General features: G+C 36.0%; 1 protein-coding gene across 8 annotated transcripts in view; it reads right to left on the reverse strand.

Annotated features, from left to right (window-relative positions):
• The window catches only part of NR3C2 (nuclear receptor subfamily 3 group C member 2), a 180,419-nt gene that overhangs the window by 78,018 nt on the left and 74,858 nt on the right, over window positions 1–27,543 (reverse strand). For 5 of the 8 annotated variants that reach the window (XM_070757795.1, XM_070757799.1, XM_070757793.1 and 2 more), the window contains exon 3: window positions 10,769–10,920. In XM_070757795.1, the coding sequence (XP_070613896.1) occupies window positions 10,769–10,920 (152 nt within the window). The remainder of the gene's footprint in view (window positions 1–10,768; window positions 10,921–27,543) is intronic. The other 3 variants (XM_070757800.1, XM_070757794.1, XM_070757801.1) reach the window with 1 other exon arrangement.

A 27,543-nucleotide genomic window follows, 5' to 3' on the forward strand; every position in this document is an offset into this window, starting at 1 on the left:
AATAATTATATTACTTTACTTTGCTTTAAATACAGTACTTGTCTGTAAATACACAAAATTTACTACTTGAAGTGCAGGTGCAGATAGCTTCCAGAAATGCAAAGAATCTTTCATGTATAAATAATGACTGCAAACTTCCACAGTTCAGACTGACATTATTTTAAGAATAGAACTTTCAATTCCAAAAAATGTCAGGGAATTTCTAGAAGCCTGGCACTCTTGAGAAATCAGCCATCAACAGACACATAGACGTTAACATTTATAGACTATGCAAAAGAGACTTATAACCCAAACAAAAAGGATAAAAAAGACCCATGTACCTCTCCACCAGCTATCAGCACCTATTCAGCATAGATTAACTCCGAGGTTAACATCAGACTAACAGTCAAGTAAACAATACGCCAATCAAGAAACTTAAAGAAGCCAAAAAGTAAATAGTCCAACTGAAGAATCTCTAAGGCTATTTCCACAAACACTAACAGACAAGCCACCAGAATATAAACTGGCTGCAAACTGCACTACTTACCAGCACTAATAATTTTACCTAGCTTGGGTAATGAAACATTTGCAAGAAAACAAGCAAGCTCTGAGAGCTACTACTTGAGGAAAAAGAATTATTAACACCTGTATGTTAATTCCTTTCAGTTAAGAGTTAAGGTTTGTCAAGTTTTGTCCAGTTTTGGTAGGACAAAATGTCAGCTTTGAAATTTAAATTGTAATTTTTAAAAATTCCATTCATTGATTTCTAACAAATTTTCATAAATTTGCCAATATTAAAATTTGTATAACCATGAAAATATATAAATTTATTTATGTTACAATGAAGGTAGAAGTCACTTCTTTATATATTTCTTTTCTCCTTCTTTAATATATTCTTACTTTCTTCATTCATATCTCCCTTTCTCTTTTTTCCATTGTTAAGTCTTTCTTTCTGTTCTATTTCTTTAAATTTAGTATGTATTATATTTCACTGTCATGATTAAAATTCTTAATAAAATAATAGCAGCTAGACAAACAGGTAAGCTATAAGAAAGGAATGGCACGGCCATGTTTATTATTCTCTTAAGGGAATATTGGGTTGTTCTCTTCCTTTTTAAAGTTCACATGTGTCTGAAACAATGAATGCTTTTATTAGTTATTGTCTGTACTATTTTAAAATATAATATCAGAACAAATAAGCATCATCATTTTCAGTTTCAGTTAACATTGTTAAGGATAGAATTAGGTCTCAGCCTGATAAAAGTCTCTTATTTTAAAAGTACCTTATTATAAAACGCCTACCTTCAAAATGATGCTATAGAGCACTGCACACCACGACAAATAGACAATAGTTTTTCCCCCAATGCCATCACTCTGCTGAAGAATAATTCCCTCAACACTGTCAAACTACTCACTAAGGTAGCATTACTATTATTATTAGTCTTCTCACCATTCCTATCACGCATTCCCACTTATGACTGCAGATCTGTAACTTGTTGCTTATATCCTTACAATGACTGCTTTGCAGTATAATTTGATTGCTTATTTGTACACTATGACTATCATTAAATGTTGTACCTTATGATTCTTGATGAATGTATCTTGTCTTTTTATGTACACTGAGACTCTATGCACCATAGACAAATTCCTTGTGTGGCCAATCACACTTGGCCAATAAAGAATTCTATTCTATTCTATTTTAGTCTAGTCTAGTCTATTCTATTCTAGTCTAGTCTAGTCTAGTCTAATTTTCTTAACAAACATGATAAGAAAATGCTACCATTTCTGTTTTATATAACAAATTATATTAAATATAATATAATGTAAACAAATTATATAATATAAACTATAATAATAAACTAGTACTGTAAACTAATACTATAAACTAAATGCTATAAACCCCTGGTTCCCAACATGGAGCCCACACCCCCACAGGGGGGCAATTTGATTTTTAAGAGGAGCAATTGGAACCTTGTTTAAAACAAGTTAATGGCCTTTTTAGGCTTCCTTCACATGAGTAGGAGTTCACTTTTTGAATAGTAAAACTTCTATGTCACGGGTGGGGGCATGAGGATTTTAGAGATGCTTGGGTAGGGCATGGGCAAAAAAAGATTATGAACCACTGATAAACTATATATAAATTATATAATATAAAGAAATTATATTAAATATAATAATATTAAAAACTTGTAGCACTAATATACAAAATCTTTTCACTTGTTTAATATTTACAGATAGTCTTCAATTTACAACCTCAACTGGGATCATAATTTCCATTCCATTCCTAAGGCAGTTAAATTAAATGGGCCCCACTTTTTTGACATAGTTTTTAAACAGATCACGACAGCTGTTAAGTGATCACATAATTGTTACTTCCAGTTGCCGCCTTTTGTTTCGTTTGTTGGAAGCTGACTGGGGCGGTTGCAAGTGGTGATCATATGATCTCAGTAAACCGTGACTGTTGTAAATAAATGTTGGTTGCCAAGTGCCTGAGTTATTATCATGGGGATATTGCAACGTGAGTGTAATGACTGTTGTAACTCATTTTTCCAGTGCTGTTGTAACTTTGAATGGTCACTAAACAAATGACTGTAAGTCGAAGTCTATCTGTATTGAATATACTGTATACATTTTATGATGTACTAGCCCCAGTGTACCACAGTATTTCACGTACTGATCAAGGAATCATCCAGTTCTATGCAAAGCAAAAAACCAGTTAGATTAACTGGTGGTAGAAATATTGTAATGTGATTTGTTATCAAAATAACTTTGGAAACACAGTATTTATGGTCAAGAACACTATACAGTGCAAACTATCCTTATTATAGTCAATACATAAAGAGACAGAAATAAACTTAGGCTAAATAATTTCAACCATGATTCTAAGCATTTCCATGTCCTCAGAACAATAACCAGCCTGGTTGCAAGAATATCCCCCAGAACATTCAAAGACCCATTTGCTTTTGAAGTGTGGTTAGTTAGTTAGTTAGTTAGTTAGTTAGTTAGTTAGTTAGTTAGTTAGTTAGTTAGTTAGTTATTTATTTATTTAGTTATTTAGTTATTTATTTATTTATTTATTTATTTTGTCCAATACACAATGAGGGTTTTAGTGGGTATATATCAATATACACATAGTAAAATACATGATGAAGGTTATAGTGGAGATACTCATAGTAAAATATATCTAAGAAAGAATAGAAAAGAAGATATAGTAATAGAACATATCAATGAAAGAATAGAAGAAGAGATATAGGAATAGAAGAAAAGTATAGGAGATATAGGAGAGCAATAGGACAGGGGACGGAAGGCACTCTAGTGCACTTGTACTCGCCCCTTACTGACCTCTTAGGAATCTGGATAGGTCAACCGTAGATAATCTAAGGGTAAAGTGTTGGGGGTTTGGGGATGACACTATGGAGTCCGGTAATGAGTTCCACGCTTCGACAACTCGGTTACTGAAGTCATATTTTTTACAGTCAAGTTTGGAGCGATTAATATTAAGTTTAAATCTGTTGTGTGCTCTTGTGTTGTTGTGGTTGAAGCTGAAGTAGTTGCCGACAGGCAGGACGTTGCAGCATATGATCTTGTGGGCAATACTTAGATCTTGTTTAAGGCGTCTTAGTTATAAACTTTCTAGGCCCAGGATTGAAAGTCTAGTCTCATAGGGTATTCTATTTCGAGTGGAGGAGTGAAGGGCTCTTCTGGTGAAGTATCTTTGGACATTTTCAAGGGTGTTAATGTCTGAGATGCGATATGGGTTCCAAACAGATGAGCTGTATTCGAGGATGGGTCTGGCAAAAGTTTTGTAAGCTCTGGTAAGTAGTGTGAGATTGCCAGAGCAGAAGCTACGTAGGATTAGGTTTACAACTCTTGAAGCCTTCTTGGCTATATTGTTGCAGTGGGCTTTGGCACTTAAATCTTTTGTTATTAGTATACCAAGGTCTTTAACCGAGTGGGGATTATCCTTGTTAATACAAATCCCCTATCCTTGTTAATAAAGGAAGATAAAACAACTGTAAATCTTTAGAAGAAATAAAATTATGATGCTGGAATCAAACAAATGTTACTCTCCGTTCCTCTTTCCCAGATGTTGTTATTACATCTCAATAAAAATATTAAGTACCAAGTATGAGTCAACCACAACTGAAAGACTGAAAATCATACTACAGAAATTCAGGAAAAGGAAAGAAATGAAAAGAACTGTCCTCTTTTAGTAACAACTTATTGACCAAACGCCGGAGGGTCCCCGGACAGGGGGGGCATACAAGTCTAATAAATAATAATAATAAAAACAATTTGTTTGCTTTTTAAAAAAAAATTATAATACATCTACTTACATATTTGACAAATTTCTGGGCTACCCAACAACAACAACAACAACAATAATAACAATAATATATTAGATTTGTATGCCGCCCCTCTCCGAGGACTCGGAGCGGCTCACAACAAGTAAAAACATCATATACAAATCCAATATTAAAACAGTTTTTAAAACCCCTATTAAAAACAATCATACAACCCAAACACACCATACATAAAGTCAAGACAGCTAAGGATATATCAATTCCTCCATGCCTGGCGACATAGACGAATTTTCAAAAGTTTACAAAAGGCAAGGAGGGTGGGGGCAGTCCTAATCTCTGGGGGGAGCTGATTCCAGAGGGCCGGGGCCACCACAGAGAAGGCTCTTCCCCTGGGTCCCGCCAGATGGCATTTTTTTGTCAACGGGACCCGGAGAAGGCCAACTCTGTGGGACCTAATCGGTCACTGAGATTCGTGTGGCAGCGGGTGGTCCCGGAGGTATTCTGGTCCCATGTCATGTAGGGCTTTATAGGTCATAACCAACACCAATAAAACCGTTTAACTTAATATATAAAACAGCAGAAAAGAAAAAATAAAACACACTGTGAACCTTGGAATCAACAGCCATGTTTATACCGTATATGTTTAACTACTGGTTATGTTTTAAAAAGTAGAAGGGATACGGAAGACTATTTCCAAAAAGAAACATTTCAATTCTGGTCGTAATGTTCAAAATATAGTGAACTAAATCCACTCAAATTAAAGGAAGTTGGATTAGCAAGATATATAAAAAGAGGGTGCACCAGATATAATTATGCGTAGAATATCTGCAATGAAAATTAATAGATCTTAATTTACATATATTTGAATGCAATGAACTACATTTTAGTCAATTCTACTAACATTACTGTAAATTTTCCAACATTTCCAGAATATACTAAAACAAGTTGTTTTGATAAATAGTGAATAGCCTATGTGTGTTTTTGGAAGACTGCATCTAAAAACAGATTCTATGATAATACTAGAAAGCTAAATAAATAAATGTTGAATTCCAAGGGGATACTGGCCTTGAAAAGTGAATTAAAGAAACTGCAGACTTTAATGGAAAAACACTAGTTCCATTAGTGCTGAAGCAAAAGGGGAATATAGAGAAGTATAACATAAAAGATTGTGCTAATAAATGATTCAGATAAAAATAATACATGACAGAAAGCAGCAGGTAAGGATAATTAAAATCAGCCTTCTTTTAAATTGGTCTTTTAAGAAATAGAAGAAAAATACCATTTGTAAGTTTTTAATGTGATTTCTATCCAATTTTTACACAGACCATTCTAAAATATAATATGTAGCATTGATTAATTATGTGCTATCAAATCCATCTTTCCCAGGACTTCTGAAGAGAGAAGGAATTTATTTGCATAATACATCCAAAATATGTGATTTTCAGTTTGGTTAATTGTGTCTCAACTAAAAACTTAGTATTGATTTGTTGAATGATTCATTTCTTCCTTCCTTCCTTCCTTCCTTCCTTCCTTCCTTCCTTCCTTCCTTCCTTCCTTCCTTCCTTCCTTCCTTCCTTTATTGGATTTGTATGCCGCCCCTCTCCGGAGACTCGGGGCGGCTAACAACAATAAGACAGCGTACAATAATAATCCAATACTAAAAACGATTAAAACCCATTAATATAAAAAACAAACATACATACAGACATACCATGCCTAAAATTGTAAAGGCCTAGGGTGAAAGAGTACAGTAATCCCTCACCTATCGCGGGAGTTACGTTCCAGACCTTGCCGCGATAGGTGAAATCCGCGATGGGGAATTTATCCTCCTTCCCACCAGCTCTGGATGCCTGGAGGCGAGCAACGGCCGGCTAACCTTTCCCCCCCACTACTACTTACTCTGTTCTTTGCAGCAGTTCGGCCAAATGTTGTGTTTTTTGCCTTGCCCCGGCTGTAAAGTCCCTGGTGAGCTGCCCCGGCTGTTTCTTTTTTTCTCTCTCTCTCTCTTCCGCCCTCGAGCACTTCCTCTTCCGCCCTCGAGCCCAGTCTGGAAATCCCCACCGCGTCGCGTTCCTTTCTTTTTTTTCCTTTCGGCACTGGCGAGGGGGATTGAACGAGGGGACGGGCCTCCGCCGGAGCTCAGCCCCCGCCGCGCTCATCATTTGGGAGTCCCGCTGGGGGATTCTAGCGCTTGTTTGTGTGGTAAAATCATTCAAATGAAGCTGACTTCAAAACCCGCGATGAAGTGAAGCCGCGGCAGGTGAAGCGCGATATAGCGAGGGACTACTGTATCTCAATTCCCCCATGCCTGGCGGCAGAGGTGGGTTTTAAGTAGCTTACAAAAGGCAAGGAGGGTGGGGGCAATTCTAATTTCTGGGGGGAGTTGGTTCCAGAGGGCTGGGGCCGCCACAGAGAAGGCTCTTCCCCTGGGTCCCGCCAAGCGGCATTGTTTATTTCCTTGATTACTCAGGGTATCCTCAGGAGTCTTGTCCAGCATCAAAGTTCAAAAGCATCAATACTCTTTCTGTCTTACTACTTTTTTCCTTTTGTAAACTGTCACAGGGAAAACCATTGCCCACCCAGTTTTGATCTTTGTAGATAGCACAATATTTTAAAAATGTCATGTACAAATTGTTAGTATGTTGTAATTTTTTTGTAATGCTGATTGCTAGCAAATTACAACACCGAAATTTATATTGAATCTTGATACCTGAGCACTACCTTTTTTGGAAACATTTGGATGCAACACCATGAAGAGTAGCACATAAATAAACATGTTACACTAGAACAGGGGTGTTGAATTTGATTTCTTTGAGGGCTGCATCAGGGTTGTGTTTCACCTTGGGGGACAGGGTGCATGGCCAGGATGGGTGTGGGCGGCTTGACGTCACTCGTGTTGGTGGTGCCTGTGGTGGGCTAAGAATTCTGCCAGCCAAAAACAGATTCCCAATCTCAGTTTTCAGTTGGGACAACCTCCTGCAACCTTCTGTTGTGACCCGCCAGCAGCCCATGCAGCTGGTAGCAGATTTGCCAAAGAAGAGGCTGATATGTTGATGCACCAGCAACCTTTGCAGCCGACACCCCAGTTGGACAGTAAGCATGCTGCAGAGGACTTGATGCCAAAAGGCAGGAGTGGTTCCTCAGGAGGAGGTCTCCTCGAGAGTAGACTTGGGATTAATTGGCCACTCCCCTAGCCTATTTAAGGGATGATGAGGCAGGTAGCAATTTGAAGGAAACGATGATAGTTCATATGCCTTCATATTTTGAATTCAGAAATGTGTGCTCGGCTTTTGTCTTTTCTCTTGGCACTCTTCCTGCAAATTGCTTCAGGGCATTTTGCCAACCATTGTAAGCTTCCTGATATCTCCAAGACTCTTTGTTCAGACTTCATTTATTATTTCATGGGCTCATGCCGGCTGTTAATGAAGTTGAATTAATACCCGGTGTTCAGCAAATACAGTTTTACACTGTATTTGTGTTTGTCAATTTCTAAGAAAGCTTTTTTTTTCATTTAGTAAAGGAAGGTTTGGACAGAATTTGTGTGTGTTGCATTCTTTGAGGTTCGTATTTGGGGCAGAAAATTTTCTGCCAGAGATAACAGAACTTGGGAGGACTGTGTACATCCCTTGCAAGTTCCATTTTTAGCTGGAATGGCCTCCTGCAACCCTCTGCCAGGAAAAACAGAGTTCGGGAGGGCCGATCTAAGCACCCTGTGGGCTGGTTCCAGTCCAGGGGCCTTGAGTTTGACATCCCTGCTCTAGAAAGTTCTAATCTGGCATATGTATGTAAGATCAGCTGTGACAACATTGAAATCCTGGCTTGCAGTTTTGACTAATTGGAAATAGTATCGAGATGTGAAGCTAAGCTACCACAAAATGCATTTTTTTGCGTTTGTATATTCTGCCAATGCAATCACTGTTACATTTAATCATGATTTATAATTTTACACATTGAATGAATCTATGCAATTGTGCGTTTTCAATGTAAAATGTCGAATATTTCATAGCCGAGTATGCTTTATTGGTACCATCCCAGGGAATAATCTTTTTCTTCCAAAAGACAAACCAAAAGCAAAACTGGATATGTTTTAATTATCAATAGATTAAGGCAGCTAATTGTTGTTTTTTTAAACAAAAATTATACATTTAAGTATGAAATTGAAATCCTAAATAGACTTATTTTAAATGGGAAATGCTGAACTACCTTGTGAGTAAATATCTATAAGAACACAACACAGTCCACAGTAATTATATACAAAGTGAAGGTTATATATTCATTCAACCTATCTCAATAAACAATATTCTTCAAAACATTAGCATAATTTATTTCTCTCACGAGTAGCTAAATATTCATAGCTCCCAATACTGATATTTTACATAACACGAAACAGATGATTTGCACTGCATAATCTTAGAGAAACTTCTCAATACTTTTACAGGTAAGTTGGTTCTTTAATTGTATTTCTGAATATAGCTGCATGGTCTTAATTTTTTTTACTTGCTGCAAAAAGTAGAAGATAAAGCAGATGAGAAAGAAGCCCAGTCAAAAGTGACCTGGTATGATAGCTTGCCATTATGCTGTAGGAGCACTATGATTGTCAAATTACCAAATTTGGTCAAAATACATGGAAGCATTCTGTAGCTTACATCTGAAAGTATCTCCAGATGTAAAAAAAACCCCACCCAAACCTTATCAAGTTGCAAAAATGCTGGGTGTCTATACAAACACAGCAAGCACCTTAATTATTCCTTAAATATTAGCAACAGGCAAATATATGTTTCCACAGGCTTTGATGCAGATGTTTTTTTCAGTCTCACTGACACATTATTAACTAAACATTTATATACAAGTCCAATGCTAATCACAGCTTTTCTTATTAGTACTAAAACATCAGTAGCCAGATAAAATTGTGATAACAATTTCATATTAAACTTTGAGTTTGTAATTAATTTATAATTTTGATTAAAATATTCCACCACAGATCTTCATTAACCTCTGAGGATTGTAGTTCATCTATCAAGATAAGGTTCTGTTTTATGGAGACATGTTGCTTTGTCTCAATGCAGGGAAATATTGAGATGAAGGGGAATTATTCCACCTTTCTTAACATCAAAGGAAGGTCAATTTGCATGAATCAGTTACTTTGTTTTGATAGAACTGGCTTCTGCACTAAACACCACTTAATTCAAGCTTATGTAGTCTCCATTCCGACTTAATTATAGTTCATAAAATCATACACCAAAATGTCCTACCTGTTAACGACTACTTCACCTTCAACCGCAACAACACACGAGCACGAAATCGATTTAAACTAAATGTCAACCGTTCCAAACTTGACTGCACAAAATACGACTTCAGCAACAGAGTAATCAACGCCTGGAATGCACTACCTGATTCTGTGGTTTCTACTCCTAACCACAAAACCTTTAACCTTAGACTATCTACAAGTGACCTCTCCCCATTTCTAAGAGGTCTGTAAGGGGCGTGCATAAGCGCACCATTGTGCCAACCGTCCCTGTCCTATTGTCTTCTTTTGTTACTTTTTATCATTACTTATCTAATGTTTAATTTGCACAAATTATCACCCTATAATTGTTTGACAAAATAAATAAATTAAATTAAATGTTTTATAATTTTATCTCCACTTCCTATGCAATCCCAATGGAAAAACAGAAAACATTTAAATTAGAAAAACAACAGAGTTTTAAAAAACCAAATTAAGTTATATATTCTCCCCCTATGAATTTCTAGATATCCATAGCTAAATACAGTTACATAACGTAACCAACTATAATCTAGGTAAGTCTAGAAAAAGGAAGGCTTGTTATGTTGATGAAAAAACAGGAATACAACTAGGAATGACAGAAAAATTGTTGAGGAAAGGGCAACTGAAATGAAACAGTAAGTTAATACAGAATTCAACAAATCATTTTGTGACAGAAATATATAGATGTTGTTCAATTGAACGCTTTACTTCAGATACTGCATGCAGCCTATTTCAGACACCTGAATTCCAGATTGGCTTTATGGAAAGGTCACTCCTCTCCAAACTAATCAACTTCTTTTTTTAAAACAAAAATGTATGTGCTTACAGCTCATAGCTGTATAACTGTCATGCCTAAATTAGCTTTCAACTAAATTTGTTATTATTTATGTATTTCAGAAAAACAGTTGGCTGCATCATCTGCTTGTCTCTATACAGAATTTCATAAACTACATAACTTACGAAAGGTTTGGAAATGTTTATTTGTAGCTGTAGAAATTTTTTTGCTTTAGATCTGGCAGATTTCAAATAACTAGAATTGTGAAGGCCAATTAAAATGATTAGATTAGCAACATCAAGAGACTATAACCAGGTGTTTTCCGGAAAAAGATGCATGCATCACTTCAGTAATTTTTGAACAATAAACTTAACATATTTTTAAGTTAAAGGCAATGAAATTCTATACAACTATATTGGAAAAAAATATAAAATTGGGACCCACATGAGGATTTACCTTCCACTGCTCTCTTAAAGAAAACTTTGCAACTGCCACATGTCACTACTCCATAGTGGCAACCGGATGCTTCATCTCCACACACCAAACACACTTTAGAAGGTCTTGAAGATCCAGTTGAAACATTTCTCAATGACGAACTGGGGAGAAATATAATAGGACTCATGAATATAAAATTCACTTGATACAATTCCATTTTGTTATTATTTTGTTTGTAATATTCAATTTATAATCCCATAATTTTAATGCTTTACCCCAACATGGAAAAAAATATGAAAGAGCTTCATTTCTTTTAGCAACAGGTGTGTAACTTGGCTGTTCTTTATAGTACAGTGATACCTCGTCTTAGAAACACCTCATCATACAAACTTTTCGAGATACAAACCTGGGGTTTAAGATTTTTTTTGCCTCTTCTTACAAACTATTTTCACCTTACAAACCCACCTCCGGACTTCCGTTGCCAGCGAAGCACCTGTTTTTGCGCTGCTGGGATTCCCCCGAGGCTCCCCTCCATGGGAAACCCCACCTCTGGACTTCCGTGTTTTTGTGATGCTGCAGGAGAATCCCAGCAGGGGAATCCCAGCAGTGCAAAAACGGGCGCTTCGCTGGCAAAGGAAGTTCAGAGGTGGGGTTTCCCATGGAGAGGAGCCTCAGGGGAATCCCAGCAGCACAAAAACGGCCGCTTCAGCTGGCAAAAGGGGTGAATTTTGGGCTTGCACGCATTAATCACTTTTCCATTGATTCCTATGGGAAACATTGTTTCGTCTTACAAACTTTTCACCTTAAGAACCTCATCCCGGAACCAATGAAGTTTGTAAGACAAGGTATCACTGTACTTGATATATTTAATTTTATTTATTTATTTATTATGGTTAAAATACCCATTGACACTCACAGTGTGGACATTTTTTATCTACCAACCCTCCCTTAGAATCTAGATTTTTTTGGATCATATTACCAAGGCAAAAGTAATAATCTGTCAAAAAAGGTACCGGTATTTACTTTTATAGTGGGCTATTCATTAAGAAAAAGATAACACACAAAAAAGGGAAATATTTTTATAAAGTTCAAATATATTTAATTATCTAACAGATGCCAAGATTTTGGGAGGTTGGTTTTGGCATTTAACAGAATAGATTGAATGGATATTATTTCAAGAAGAACATTTTAAGGATTGCTGAAGAAAGATGTTTTTTAAAAGAATATTCATTACTCTTAGGCCCAATTAAAAATCTATGTAGACCCATAACATTTTATTTTCATATATTCTCCAAATATATTCTTACTTTTTCAGTTTTTCTCCATTCTCATAAGAAATTAAATCATTGCAATTTCTGTTAACATCAGTAATAGGAATTCTATTATCCCTTACCAATATCCTGGCATCTTTAATATATGGACTGAAATATTTTTTTAAAAACCATATCTGCTCAAAAGCCCAATCCTTATTTTAATACTGTGATATAATCCAATGATTCAGCATATTAAAAAAAATCTTTGTCCTAAGGGCAAAATTAGAATTTATTTAAGGAGGCATGGACCAGTAAAAATGTCATGATTATTTTTTTTCTGAGATCTTAAAAGTAGCACAAATAAAGATTTATTTACTTTATGAAAGAAAGATAGATAATGACATGCTAAACCAATATTGGTTGGCTTCACACATAGTGAAGATTCACACAAAGACATTAATACAATTGAAGGAGTCCAGAAATACTTCACAAGAAGAGTCTTCCACTCTTCCTCACACAGCAAATTACCTTATTCCTCCAGACTTCAATTACCACGTTTAGAAAATGTACAGCTATGTCGCCTCCGAACTGATTTAACTGTTGTTCATAAAATCATACATCATAATGTACTCCCTGTTAGTTATTTCACCTTTAACAACAACAACACAAGAACATGCATGATACAAACTAAATGTAAATCGCTCCAAACTAGACTGCAGAAAATACGATTTCAGCAATACAGTGGTCAATGCCTGGAATTCATTACCGGACTCTGTTGTTTCCTCCCCCATCCCAAAATTTTCAACCTTACATTATCTACAATAGACCACTCCCCTTTTCTAAGAGGTCTGTAAGGGGTGTGCTTAAGTGCACATTCGTGCCTACCGTCCCTGTCCTAATGTTTTTTTAATCTTTTCTATCTCTACTTTATACTTATATTATGTTAAACATACTACAATACTATATTTGTATGACAAATAAATAAATAAATAAACAAAATAATAAATAGTAAGTTATGATTCATATGTCAGAATACCTAAATTCAAACAAGATGTATATTACAACTCTATTCTGGCCTATCAGGAGATGGAGTCTGTTTCCAGTTGAAGTCACCTTGTGAGCCTCTTAATGCTCTAAATCCTAATCCAGGCAGCAGTTCTATATTGCCTTTTGTAGAGTACAAGAGAAAAAAGTCAAAGTATATTAGGAAAGACCTTGAAGGCTATTAATAGGTCTTTCTTTCATTCTTTTTATTTATTATTAAAAATGTTAAATACAAGAGTAAAGAGTAATGCAAATTAAACTCAGAAAAAGGATAGAGAATAAAAAGTGCAAAGGAAAAAAATAAAAATATTAAGTATTTATTACAGAAAAAATAAAAATAAATCTTTATCCCTTATAAAGTTACAACGAATAACTCTTCTTCCTAGAGCTCATTCCTTTGACAGACAAAAACATGCATCATCAACTTTTTAGTCCCCATGCGCAAAAAAATCTGTAAAGGATTACCAGAGCTTTATTTTAACCTTGAGCAAACAAGCCAACATATTCTTCTTTAACTTCCAACTAATCTTTAATTCATGTTGACATTGTCTTTCTTTTTCCAACTTCAAAGCCTTCTTCAAGGCTTTATGAGACCATTTTTGTAAATGGAAAGTCATTGTCTAGGATGGGATGCCAAACTCAAGGTGTCATATTGTCATCACATGATGTATCGCGACTTTTCCCCCTTTGCTAAAATAGGGATGGAGTGGCCAGTGTGTGATGCATTTGGGCCACAGGCCACAAGTTTAACACCCCAGTTTAGGATGTTGTCCATGGCAATATTCAATATTTCTGAGTCTGCTATTTTTGTTACAAGTAAAATTTGTTTCACATCTGTCACTCCTTCATTAACATCTTTTAAACACAATCTATAGAATCAGACATAATTAATTATTATGCTTTTGCTGCTAATAATTTCTCTGAAGATTTCCTTTAACACTTCAAATGTTTAATATTTCCCTTAATATTTCAAATGTTATAATATTTGTATCATTTTGTAAATACTAATCACAAAGTCAAGGAGTTTTTAAAAACTTTTTTGCTTGGACTTTATTTCCCTCCAAAGTCTGCACCCAATTTAAATAATAAAGTCTCTTATCTCTGCTATGACTTGCAATAGTAAATAGTGGTTCTTATAAAAGGCTGCTTATTTTATATAACTATTTCCAAAATCTTATTATAAAAGATTTAACATTTATGTCTAAGCTCTTTATTCATTTATAATTGCTGTTTATTTCAAATTCTTTAACTTCTTACAAATATACTTCATTTTTTCTTTTGTTTATGAATAAAATTATGGTCTCCAGTAATTTTTAGTAAATGGCTATTTTTTTTAGTAATCTTCAATAATTTTGTAGTAAATAGTCTCTATTAATTGTCATTTAAAAACTTTTAATAGCCTTAATATATTTAAATAAGCAATTTTCCAATATGATTAGAAGCAAAGTTAGCAAATTTAGTGTCCCATATGTCCCAGATACTTTTGTCCCCCGCTGTTAACGGTTATTCTGTAGTATCTTCAAGAGAAACCGCCATCTAAGACACATGTTAGCAATCTCCTGTTCTGTCCTTATAAGAATAAATAACAAAGAACTGGTCTACTCATCAGTTCTTTGGTCTTTACCGTGGTTATTACCCACAGAGATTTGTTTAGCTCACCATGCTTCCATTGAAACTTTCCCTTTTCTTCCATTCTTATAGAATCTGCTTTTACCCTCATGTCTAAGCCTCAACCTTTCCAGTAATACTTAGTTACAGCTTTAACAAAAAGAAGAGTGTCCAAGCACATTTGGATCAGGCTGGTTAATTTGTTTTCCTTAATCCAGCATTTCAAAAGCTCAATAGGTATCTTTCTCTGATTTGAATCCTAGTCTTAATAAAAAATTTCCTCTTAAAAAAAACCCAAAATCAATCCTAGAAAAACATAATAAATTCAATTATGTTGGGAGTAAACAAAATAACAACCAGATAATAGCATTAATAATTAGAGGGCAGAGAAAGAATTGAAGTGTTTCAAGCATAGTTTTCGGAAGTGACTATGATCTGGGAATCTTTAAATGCATTTCCGTTTTCCTAAAACTACAGAACTTTTATCACACATACATTTATTTATTTAATTTTATTTATTTATTCATTTGTCCAATACACAAATACATAGGAAGAAAAATAGACATGTGGTAATATATACAAGGGTAAAAGTGAACTTAGAGGAGAGGATATATGAAAGGAAGAGAATATATATGATAGGTGAAAGAAAGGAAAGACAATTGGACAGGGGACGAAAGGCACACCAGTGCACTTATGTACGCCCCTTACTGGCCTCTTAGGAACCTGGAGAGGTCAATCGTGGAGAGTCTAAGGGAGAAGTGTTGGGGGTTAGGGGTGGACACAATTGAGTCCGGTAATGAGTTCCACGCTTCAATAACTCGATTGTTGAAATCATATTTTTTTACAGTCAAGTTTGGAGCAGTTCGTATTAAGTTTGAATCTGTTGCGTGCTCTTGTGTTATTGCGGTTGAAGCTGAAGTAGTCATTGACCGGTAGGACGTTGCAGCATATGATCTTGTGGGCAATACTCAAATCATGTTTTAGGCGTCGTAGTTCTAGGCTTTCTAGGCCCAGGATTGTTAGTCTATTTTTGTAGGATATTCTGAATCACTTACATAAGAAACGGGAAATACACATTCCCCTCTCTCCATTGAGCAGAAGTAGGAAACAGAAGAGCATGATTGGAGGTAGGGGAAGACCAAACTGGGTAAAGATGAAGAGAGGAAAAGAAATAGAGAGGTAGAGGAAAAGGTAGGGTGGGTGGGTAGGTAGGTAGGCCTTATAAAATAAGTTTAAATTCAACTAGTCATTTCAAAAGCTACAATTTCTTCCTTTTTCTTTTTAAAGAACATTCTATACATTTGTGAACCAAGATTAGAAGTATTCAAATTAATAGATGTTATTGAAAGAAAATACTAATACTCCTATGCGCTGCTGTGAGAATCCAAGCTATGGGTTAAATCTCAGTCAGGTGATCGGGGTCTGAAATGATTAACATAATTGAAGCACACACTCTGTGCACTGCTGGAGAAGCCTCCTAGTTTCAAAACTCAGTCCGTGAAAGAGGGACATGTTTTTTACTAGCTCTACTAGCAAAATTGATTTTTGCTATTGCTTGGCCTCTCCTTTAATAAAGTTAAGGTTTGTATTTCCTAATTACTAAAGTGTGCGCTAGATAGTTGGTACAGTAATGAGAACCGCTACTCCTACTGGATACTGGAGTCCCTGCTCTGTGAGGCTATACTCCTGGGGGTGGAGCATTAATATGGATGAGGGTCCCTGCCCTACGGGGTGATACCCAGTCTGAGGCTTCCTGAATTGTTTTTACTTATTATTATTATTATTATTATTATTAATTGGATTTGTATGCCGCCCCTCTCCGCAGACTCGGGGTGGCTAACAACAGCAGTAAAACAGTACAACAAAATCCAATACTAAAAAACAGTTAAAAACCCATTATATAAAAACCAATCATACATACAAACATACCATACATAAAATTGTGAAAGCCTAGGGGGAAAGTGTATCTTTCCATACAGTCCCTGTCTCATGAGGCAAACTCCAGCTGGCAAATTTGTTTCTACAGCCTCTTCCTCGCCCCTCCCCCGCTTCAACAAAGAGGAAATCCTTTTGTTAAGGGAATTTCCCTTGTTTCTTACCAGGTGCTAATCAGCAGCTTTTCATACACAGCTCTTTACTTGATTGAATGGCCTTCAAGCTCTGGAGAGGCAGGAACCATTTTGAATACTGTTGCCGGGTAGATTCCATGTGGAAGTGGAAGCCATTTTGAATGGCCAATAACTGAGGACTATATCGCACTCAATGACAGCCCGCATCCATTTTGAAACACAAACAATGGGTTTGAGACCATTTGCCCTGAGAGTTTGACCAGAACTGTTGCCTCTCGCTGATTACACTGCATTGGGAATTCCTAGGCCTCGCAGTTTACATTATAGCAGGATTGTTAGTGACCAAGAGTGAGTGCTTTTACAGATGATTATTATTGCACCAGGACGGGTCTTGTCTAGCTGTGTTGCTTAAGCAACTGTAGAAGTTACAGTGATTATGGCAAACAAACGCATGGTGCCTGCAGGTGAGCAATTATCTACCCCTGCTGTTCCCAGAAAGTTTTATATAGAGCGCTGGTGAGACCACATTTGGAGTACTGTGTTCAGTTCTGGAGACCTCACCTACAAAAAGATATTGACAAAATTGAACGGGTCCAAAGACGGGCTACAAGAATAGTGGAAGGTCTTAAGCATAAAACGTATCAGGAAAGACTTCATGAACTCAATCTGTATAGTCTGGAGGACAGAAGGGAAAGGGGGGACATGATCGAAACATTTAAATACGTCAAAGGGTTAAATAAGGTTCAGGAGGGAAATGTTTTTAACAGAAAAAAGTGAACACAAGAACAAGGGGACACAATCTGAAGTTAGTTGGGGGAAAGATCAAAAGCAACATGAGAAAATATTATTTCACAGAAAGAGTAGTAGATCCTTGGAACAAACTTCCAGCAGACGTGATTGGTAAATCCACAGTAACTGAATTTAAACATGCCTGGGATAAACATAGATCCATTGTAAGATAAAATACAGGAAATAGTATAAGGGCAGACTAGATGGACCATGAGGTCTTTTTCTGCCGTCAGACTTCTATGTTTCTATGTTTCTTCCAAGGGCCATTCCTCCAAAAGCAAAACTACTGCTGCTGGTTCAACTTCCCTGGCTTCACTTAAGGATGCAGAACGCAGACTAAGAGCGTTAGAGAAGCAGCTTGAGAAAACACAAAAATAAGCTGCTCTGTCTGTATCTCCCTAGACCTCTCCTCAACTACTGGCACATCCAATATTACAAGTAGCTCAACCCTTGGCTCCTCGGTCACCTATTCTTCCAGTGGCTCAAGCCTTGCCTGCAGGGTCAGCCACATTCAGCTGAACCTGAACGTCAACCAAGGATACAGACCATTGCTACCGAAGAAACTATTGCACAGGTCAGATAGGTATTTATTAATTGGACTTTTATGCTGCCTCTCTCCTTGGCTTCCACCTCTGCACCTGCTAGAATACCCGCTGTAGCAACCTTCATGCCAACAGTGGCAGGGGCAGACACATGGCAGCAACGGCCTTCTTGGTTGCAAGATATGATTGCCAATGCCTAATCACAGAGCATTGCAAGGGGCATCCAACAAAATTCTGCCTACACTGCAGTCGCAGCCAATTTACAAGGGACTTGGTTACAGGTTGCTGATGATTATTACCACCACTCTCCAGAGGCCCATGAGACATCACTCCATGAGGACAGGAGTGTTTTTGATGAGGACCTGTCAGAAGATGAGGACCGCCAACCTTTACAGGTCTGTTTAAGCCAGCCCTCTTTAAAACTTTGCTTCACAAAGCCAAGCTCATGGCTAATCTGGGTGTGGTATCCAGTCTGCTGCACGTTCTGTGGACATAGACCCTGCGGCAGGGTTGTTCTCTAAATCAGAGAAGAAACCTGATATTTTGCCTTCTTCAAAGTTGTTTGTTGAGAACATTAAGAAACCCTGGAGTAATCCTACAATTGCAACAGGCCTTACTTCAACAGAATGCAAGCTCTATGGCTTTGGCCCAGATATTGACAACATCCTACAATTGCCGCCTGTAGATACCCCTATAGCCAGTCTCGTATCTTCAGCTGTGGTACCATCTAAAGTGGCAGAAGGCCTTAAACCAGGTGACAAAAAGGCTGAGTCAATTTTTTGCGCTATTTTCTTCTGTGCATGCGCACAAGCAAAAAACCCTCCAAAAATGCATGTGGGTAAGCATCTTCATGCGCAATTTTGCTTCCGCAGATGTGCAGAAACAAAAAAAAAGTGCTGAAAATTAAGTTTTTTAAATGGTACCATGCACAGACCAACAAAGATAGTACTGGAGCTGTTGTGCACAAATTGTGCAATCGGCGGGCCATTACTGGACTATCACACTGGTAGGAACCCACCTCTGATGCATAATGCTATAAAACTGTAACTTGGACAATCTAACAGAAAGTATATTTTTATCTTTCCATTTTTCTTTCAGCAACATTTTATTCCTTTAAATTTTGAGTCATGAAGTAATACATACCTGGAATTCTTGCTTTGGAGTCCAACTTACTAAAAAAAACTTGTTAAAAATTACTGTTTGTTGTATAAACCTAAATGAATAATTATGAGCTTCAACTCTCTACACCAGTAACAGTAATTAATAAATGCAAAGAATGTGAGGAAACTCACAGCCTGGCAAATTTGCATACTTAGGTGACAAATGAACAAAAAGAAATAATTTAATATGGAGCAGAATGAGATGAAATGAACAGAGTGATGCATAGATTTTCATAGATCAGTAAATAGACGTCATTACTTAATTTTACTGAAAGTGTATGTAATTCATAACCAAAATATTTCAGATTGTATACAAACTAGTTATTCACTAGACTAACTAAACAATGGAAAAGGGAAACGTTTTTCTGTCTTTTTTCTTTCTGCATGACACATAATTTATTTCCCTCACTTACGTTGCAATCGTATGGGTTTCAAGAACAGAAATAACCGAGACTCCATTTCATCTTCTAAGACTAAAAATGGCTCTGATTTTTGATGCATGGAACTCACTATCTGACTCTGTAGTATCATCACCTAATCCCCAAAACTTTACCCTTAGACTATCCACTGTTGACTTCACCCAATTCCTAAGAGGTCGGTAAGGGGAGTGCGTAAGTACACCAGCGTGCCTACTGTCCCCTGTCCTAATGTTTCTCTCTTACTAGTATCATGTATATAAACATTGTTATATCTTTGTGTTCTACCAATACATACTTGACAAAATAAATGAATAAAATTACAAAACAGGGTATTATTTCCCTTAAATCCGTGTCTCCCAGTTTGGCCTGGTTCTACGAACTGGTAGCACTGGCAGCAGGCGGTTCTGCTCACCCACCCGGGATGCTTCGCCGACTTACCTAGGACCCTTCTGCACATGGGACGAAATAAGAGTTTCTAGCAACAAATTGTCATAATACACAACTTTCAATTTCTAAACCGATGAAATTTTACATAGCTGATAAGATTTCTTTGGCAGTTAGATTAAACCTTCTGTTCAGAAAAACAAATCTATCATTTTACTGTTATTATAAAATGCCAATTAACATTCAACTGAGTACCTAATGCTGCACTCCTGATGCTTTATAGATTATATTCTTCTTGTATTTCTTTTTAAATATGCTGCCTATGTGTTGTATTGTGAGCATCTATATCTTATGATCAGATGAATGAATGTGTATGCACATACAGACACAAACATACATGGCGTGAGAAAACATCAAAAGGTTTATGAAAAGTTTTAGATAGTGACAAGTGCACCCAAGTCTTGATCTGGAATGAAAATCAAGTTGTTAAATGAGATCTGAACTTTCTCTTAGATAACATTTGTTTTAGGCATCCATACTATTTTCTTCCTGCCATCACCCACTTTTTTCAGCTTACTGCCTTAATAGGGTTTTTTAAAATCAGTTTCAAAGGCCAAAAGTTAAAACATTTTTGTCCATAACTTAGACAATGTACAGAACTTAGGCAGAGCTTTAAAAGGTTTTGTAAATTTAGATAATGTATATATTGGATTTTCTAAAAATTTTTAAGGCTCTTTATGTAAAGTGTGACCTTGTACTAATTGTTCAATGATTGTGTTCATGAAACATACTGTATATTGATATCTGATATTTATTTATTATTGAAAGTATTTATTTATTCATTCATTCATTCATTCATTCATTCATTTATTTATTTAGTCCAATACACAATGAGGGTTTTAGTGGGTATATATCTATATACACATAGTAAAATACATAATGAAGGTTATAGAGGAGATACTCATAGTAAAATATATCTAAGAAATAATAGAAAAGAAGATATAGTAATAGAACATATCAATGAAAGAATAGAAGAAGAGATATAGGAATAGAAGAAAGGTATAGGAGATGTAGGAGAGCAATAGGACAGGGGACGGAAGGCACTCTAGTGCACTTGTACTCGCCCCTTACTGACCTCTTAGGAATCTGGATAGGTCAACCGTAGATAATCTAAGGGTAAAACATTTCTCATTTTTGAAAATGCCGAAGATATCCTAAGCAGATACCCCAAGATACAGCTTATATCATTACAACTCAGACAATGAAAATAGCTGACTGGGGAAGATGGAATGTTTTCCAGTTGAAAAATGTTGAGCTGACCAATTTCAATTTGGAACCAAATAATTATGACCCTCAAATATTTGCGAGCCTCTTTTTAATAATCTCTAAAATTAAAAAGACCTTTTTATAAAGGTAGGCACAGTATTTCCATAATCATACAGAACAATTCTTATTCCTGGAGAGATTTGTGAAATTATTTGAAGAAGCCAGTTACAAGTTTGAGAAAGAAGCAAAGCAACTGGCACAATATTTATTTAAATAAAGTTTTGATATAAACTCTCCCAAGAACAGTATTAGTATCAAAGTATCCTAGTTAAAGTCAAACTACACATTTGATTTTTCTTAAAAAGAAATAAATAGAATTAGTGAAAAAGATAATATTGGACTTTCAACTACTTTTAGTTTCACCACTTCACTATCCTTTCCCCCTAGGCTTCTACAATTTATGTATGGTATGCTTGTATGTATGATTGGTTTTTAAAATAAGGGTTTTTAGCCGTCTTAGTATTGGATTGTCACATGTTGTTTTTACCACTGTTGTTAGCCGCTCCGAGTCTACGGAGAAGGGCGGCATACAAATCAAATAAATAAATAAATGTAAAGACAATGGAGAAGAACAAACCTTGTTCCGCCTCCCACTTCCTGCCATGTGCCAATCAACAAGATCAATTGGCATAGCTACCTAACCTTCTCTATACATTACTGAAAAGAAAGAATGCATCTTTCCTTTCCTTCTGTGAAGTAAGACACGGAAGGAAAGGAGTAAGAAAAAAAAATTGGTTCTGAAGTAAAACAAGGGAAGCAAAAAGAAAGGAAGAAATGATGGATTTGGTAAGCCTCTGCTAAGGAAGGGAGGAAGGTTGGATGGAACCAATAAGACTGGATAATAGGTGGATTTTAAGCATCCATAAGGGTTGAGAGATGGGGACTTAGTGATAAGAAAGCAGCTCTGGCAAACCAAGAGTTGCTTTGCATAGTGAAATATATGGCAAATGAATTTAATAAATAAATAGGAGATAATGGTGAGTGGATCCTATTTATTTATTTGTTTGTTTGTTTATCTATCTATTTATCTACCTATTTATCTATTTATCCATCCATTTATTTTAGCTGCTCACCTTACCACAGGGCAGCTCTCAGTTGCTTGCCTGCACAAGAGTCCAGTAGTCCCTCGCTATACCGCGCTTCACCTACTGCGGCTTCACTTCATCGCGGGTTTTCAATAAATATTAATGAGAAAAATCATTCGCGGATCTTCGCTGGTTCACGGGTTTCTGAGGAAGTTGATCGGCAGATTTAAACAGCCCGTGGAACTCAATCGGCAGGTTTTTCAAAAAATATATATCTAAAATTGTAAATACTGTATTTAAATACTGTATCTAAAATAAATACTGTGTGGGAAGGGTTTATAAACACTTAAAACAATGAAAACTTACCAAACAATTACAATATAAATACTTAAATAAGTACTATCAGTCGATAAATTCCCCATCACGAATTTCACCTATCGCGGCCGGGTCTGGAACGTAACAGCAGCGATAGGTGAGGGCTTACTGTACACACTAGAGGAGAATACAGTAGGTGGGAGTGGGAACCAATTTATTTTTTTCTTTAAAAAAATATATAATTTATTAGTTTTATAAAAGGGAAGTGGGAGAAGGGAGTACAAAATCAAAAGGGGGGAGGGGAAAGGAGAGTACAAGTATAATGAGTTTAAAGGTAAAATTTACAGAGAATTACAGAAGTCTGTTATATTCCTTAATATACATACCATTACTATATATTAACTAATATTATTACAATAGTTCTATTCATATTTCGTTCTTAGTTTACATTCCAGTGACCATATTTATTATTTTTACCATATACAGTAGTACCTCTAGATACGAGCTGCTCCAGATGCGAGTATTCCAAGTTACGAGCCACGAGGGGAGAGAAATTTCTGTTCCAGACCCAAGCTCAAATTCGGGATACGAGCCGAGCGTCCACTAGGTGGCGCAAGAATCCTTGCTTCTGGTTATCTCGGAGGGGAAAAACAAAGTCTAAAGCCATTTGTTCCAGATACGAGTTGTTCGACATACAAGCTCCTTTCTGGAACGAATTAAACTCGTATCTAGAGGTACTACTATATAACTTAACAGATCTAAGGAGGGGGTGGGGTAGGAGAGGGGTTGTCTGCTTCGATAGCAGACATTGAATTTAATGACTTGACGTTCTTATTAAGCGATGAGAATAGGAAATGAGAATAGTAAAGTATGTGAGAATTAGAGTAAGATAGAGTTAGTTTTTTCCAGTGATTGTATGGATATATCAGTAGGTTTGAACTCAGACAGTTTTTGGATTGCTTCATATTCTAGATGTCCATTGGTACCATTTCTCCCAGGCCTTAGAGAAATCTGATTCTTTTTTGTTTTGCAGCTCCATCGTCATTTTAGAGAGTTCAGCGCATCCCATAATTTTAGCAATGATATTTGTAGTTGTGGGTATGGTATCTTGGAGTGGGAACCAATTTCATACATGATTAGCAGAGAGGGATATGATGATAGAAAATGTATTTGCTGACAGGGTTCCAAGCAACATCTCCAATGAAAGAAAACTCCAAAGCTTGAGTTTCCTCAAACTTTATTAGAGATATCAATATTCCCACATCTGGAAAAAACCAAATTTGAAAGCTTCTGGTTTTCCACAACCAAAAACATGTTCAAGTCTCTACCCTAGCACCCACATGTCCATCGCAATGTCCAATCAATGCACCATCCCAACTGGAGATGCCTCTCAGGAACACTCCTCCAAGTGCAGGGCAGAGTGACCTTGACTCTCTGAGAAAGGAATGTGGCAGGCCTTAAGATCCAAAGCCAAAGATGGTTTCCAGGCCTGACTTTGGCATTATCAAGAAAAGAAAGATGCCAGCTTTTTTTTTTCTAGTCCTCTTGCTTCACTTCAGTTGCAGGATAATGTATATTGGTGGCCCTGGTGTCAGAATTCTGTTGATCAATGTCAAGATTGCAATAAGACTAAGTTCCTTGAGAAACACCAGATCTGAATAGGCTGATGAGATCTGATTGGGCAACAAGTACTGAGAAAGTTGACTATTGGACATGCCCTCAAGTACTTTAACAATTATAATTTCAAGGATTGAATTTAATACTAGCTTTTACCTCAAGTGACTGAACTCTAGAGAACCTTCTGTTGTAATACCCTACTTATGACTGCCTTTGAAAATTACCACCAAATTGCAGTTGGTACATACTGAAGCAGCCTACATGCAGATAAGGATTATTTCAATAGTGTAGCAACATATTGGTTTGTGAAAACTAGTTCAAGATATTATCTTATATATATGACTTGGATCTGGGTTGCCCAATGCAGTGTTTCCCAACCTTGGCAACTTGAAGATATCTGGACTTCAACTCCCAGAATTCCTCAGCCAGCATTCACTGGCTGAGGAATTCTGGGAGTTGAAGTCCAAATATCTTCAAGTTTCCAAGGTTGGGAAACACTGGCCCAATGTATCGCTTTCAACTAGAATCTGTCTATCCCATTTGATACAGAAATACAGGATTGATTGATTTTATTATTTTCTTTAATTTGACTCCTATGCCGCCCAATCCCGAAGGACTCAGGGCAGTTTACAACAATATAAATTAAATTAAAAGGAATAGGTTTCATTCTGAGGGGGGGGGATTCTGGGAGTAGAGAAACAAGTATTGGTCAAATTCAGAACCCTTTTTCCAGAACCTGAATGTTTAAATATTGTTAATATTCAAGACAGTTGAGAAATCTATTCTTTCAAAAAGTTTAAGAATACCGAGAAATACCTAAAATAGTCTTTATTTTGTAAAAACAACAACAACAACAACAACAATCTCTTTCTAAATGTATACTATTTTATTTATGGCTTTCAATGTTTTATTTATAATTATTTAAATTTGGGGGGCTTCCAGATTTATTTCCAAGTGACTAGAATAGAAATGAGGAAAACAAGTAGCAGTTTTTAAGCACCATTTCTATTTTTACCATTATTATAAACCTTTCAAATTATGAATGCCCAGTAATTTAAAATGTTCGAGTATTTTTATGATTCGTTAAAATAAAGATACACTTAAATCTTTTAAATGATTGCCCCAAAATTGACTTGAATAACTGCATATAGTTCATGTTCTTATAATTCAACAGCAAATAAAAATTACATTCAGCTTGGTTGAGTTTTTTATCCATGGTTTTTCTGAAAGTAACATAGTTTACGGTACATACTATGCTATGTAACTACAATTATTTTTTCTTTAATTATTCTTTCCAATAACTCAAGGCCATAGACCAGGTTAATGAATTAAAAAGGAATATGGATCCCAAACTTAATTTGAACAAATAGGCAGTTCTATCGAAATAATGTGAATATTGTACATTATAAGTAACAGATCAGTGACATAATAGAAATGTAACTGTAGAGCGTTTCAGCTGACAGAATTATTGACAGACAGACCCAAATTGGATCCTACAACATTATCCTGGGACATATGTATTCTCTGTCATTTGTGCCACAATTATATTTTACAACATAAAAATAAAATGTCATATTTATGATTCATGCCAAAGAAGTAAAACATTACATGTAAAAAATTTTGGTGCAATTAAAGAATGCGCTCAATTCTATCAATTCACTCTAGAGATTAATTGTATTGCAGTACATTTCATAATGTATAGCATAAATTATGGTGTGAATTTTCAGTAGTGTAAGCACAAAGGATTCAGTGTACTGTATTGGAATCAAAGCCCTTATACATGCCATATTTTTCGGAGTATAAGACACAGCTTTTTGGTGCATCTTATACATTGAATTCAGCCATTTTTTGCCTCCCGAAACCCAATGTCCACATCCTATTTTTTTGCAAAAGAGCTTGCTTTTTTTTGTGAAAACAGAGTTTGTAAAGGGTTTGGGTACCCTGCAGAGTGTTTCAGGGCAAAGACAAAAAAAATCCTCTTTTTTACAAAAACAGGTGCATTTTTGTCTCCTCCCAGCTCCCAGAAGCACTCTGCAGGCTCCCAAAACTGCTGCATGCCCTATTTTCCACCAAAATGGATGAAAAACTGGCCTTTTTGCCAAAAATGGGGCGCAAAATGGGAAGACAATTCCCCCCCCCCCCCTTACTTAACTCTTCAAAATTTTGGTGCATCTTATACACCAATGCATCTTGTAGTCTGAAAAATATGATACTTGCCCTTAGGAACAACTCAGTTTAAATAGTTCAATTGAAGCCAACAAATGTTAGAACATAAAATAACAAGGCTGGAAGGAACCTTGAAAGTGTTCTAGTCTTGCTCCTTAAGCAAGAGACTTTGTATTATGTCAGAAAAATGGTTACCCAATCTCTTATTGAAAACTTCCAATGGTGGAGCACTCACATTTTTTGGAGATAGGCCATTCCACTGATTAATTGTTCTCACTGTCAGGAAATATCTCTTTATTCTAGTTTGGATCTTCTACTCTAGTTACTTCTTATCCTGCCCTCAAGTACTTTGGAGAATAGATCAACTCCCTCTTTTTACAAATATTGGAAAATTTCATAATACACAGTGCTTTTCAAAAAAAATATCAATTTAAATAATAAAAAATGGATCTTACTTTTAAATAAAAATGTAAATTATTTTAATTAAAAATCAACAAAATAATTTTTTTCTTCCCCAAAATTCTAAATTTGTTTTATTTTGGTGTAATAGCAAACCCTATTTTTATATAGTTCACTGAAACAACCATATTGGTTATACTTTTAATTTATAAGTTTAAATTTTTATTTTTTTAAAATGCCATTCCAATCATTCCAGTCCAACAAGGACTGATTGATTTATGGCATTTACCTACTGATTTCCATAAAATATCTTGACAACTACAGATAAGGTATATATACATTACATATACATACATACATACATACATACATACATACATACATACATACATACACACACACACACACACACACACACACACACACATATACACACATACACACAAACTAGAAGTATGAAAAATAATTATATTCAACACTCTATAAAATATTTAATAAATCCAACTCCTCGTAAATATAACAGACTGCAAATTACCATTAAATATGTTGGCCATGTATCTGACTGGAGTTTAAATCATCAAAGGTTTGGGACATATAACCTAAAGTGATGACAAGTACTGACAAAGTTCAAATTTGCTTGACAGAATTGTCAAGACTGAACTAGAAAA

The sequence above is a fragment of the Erythrolamprus reginae genome, chromosome 7 (assembly GCF_031021105.1).
Source record: "Erythrolamprus reginae isolate rEryReg1 chromosome 7, rEryReg1.hap1, whole genome shotgun sequence".
Classification (NCBI taxonomy): Eukaryota; Metazoa; Chordata; class Lepidosauria; order Squamata; family Dipsadidae; genus Erythrolamprus; species Erythrolamprus reginae.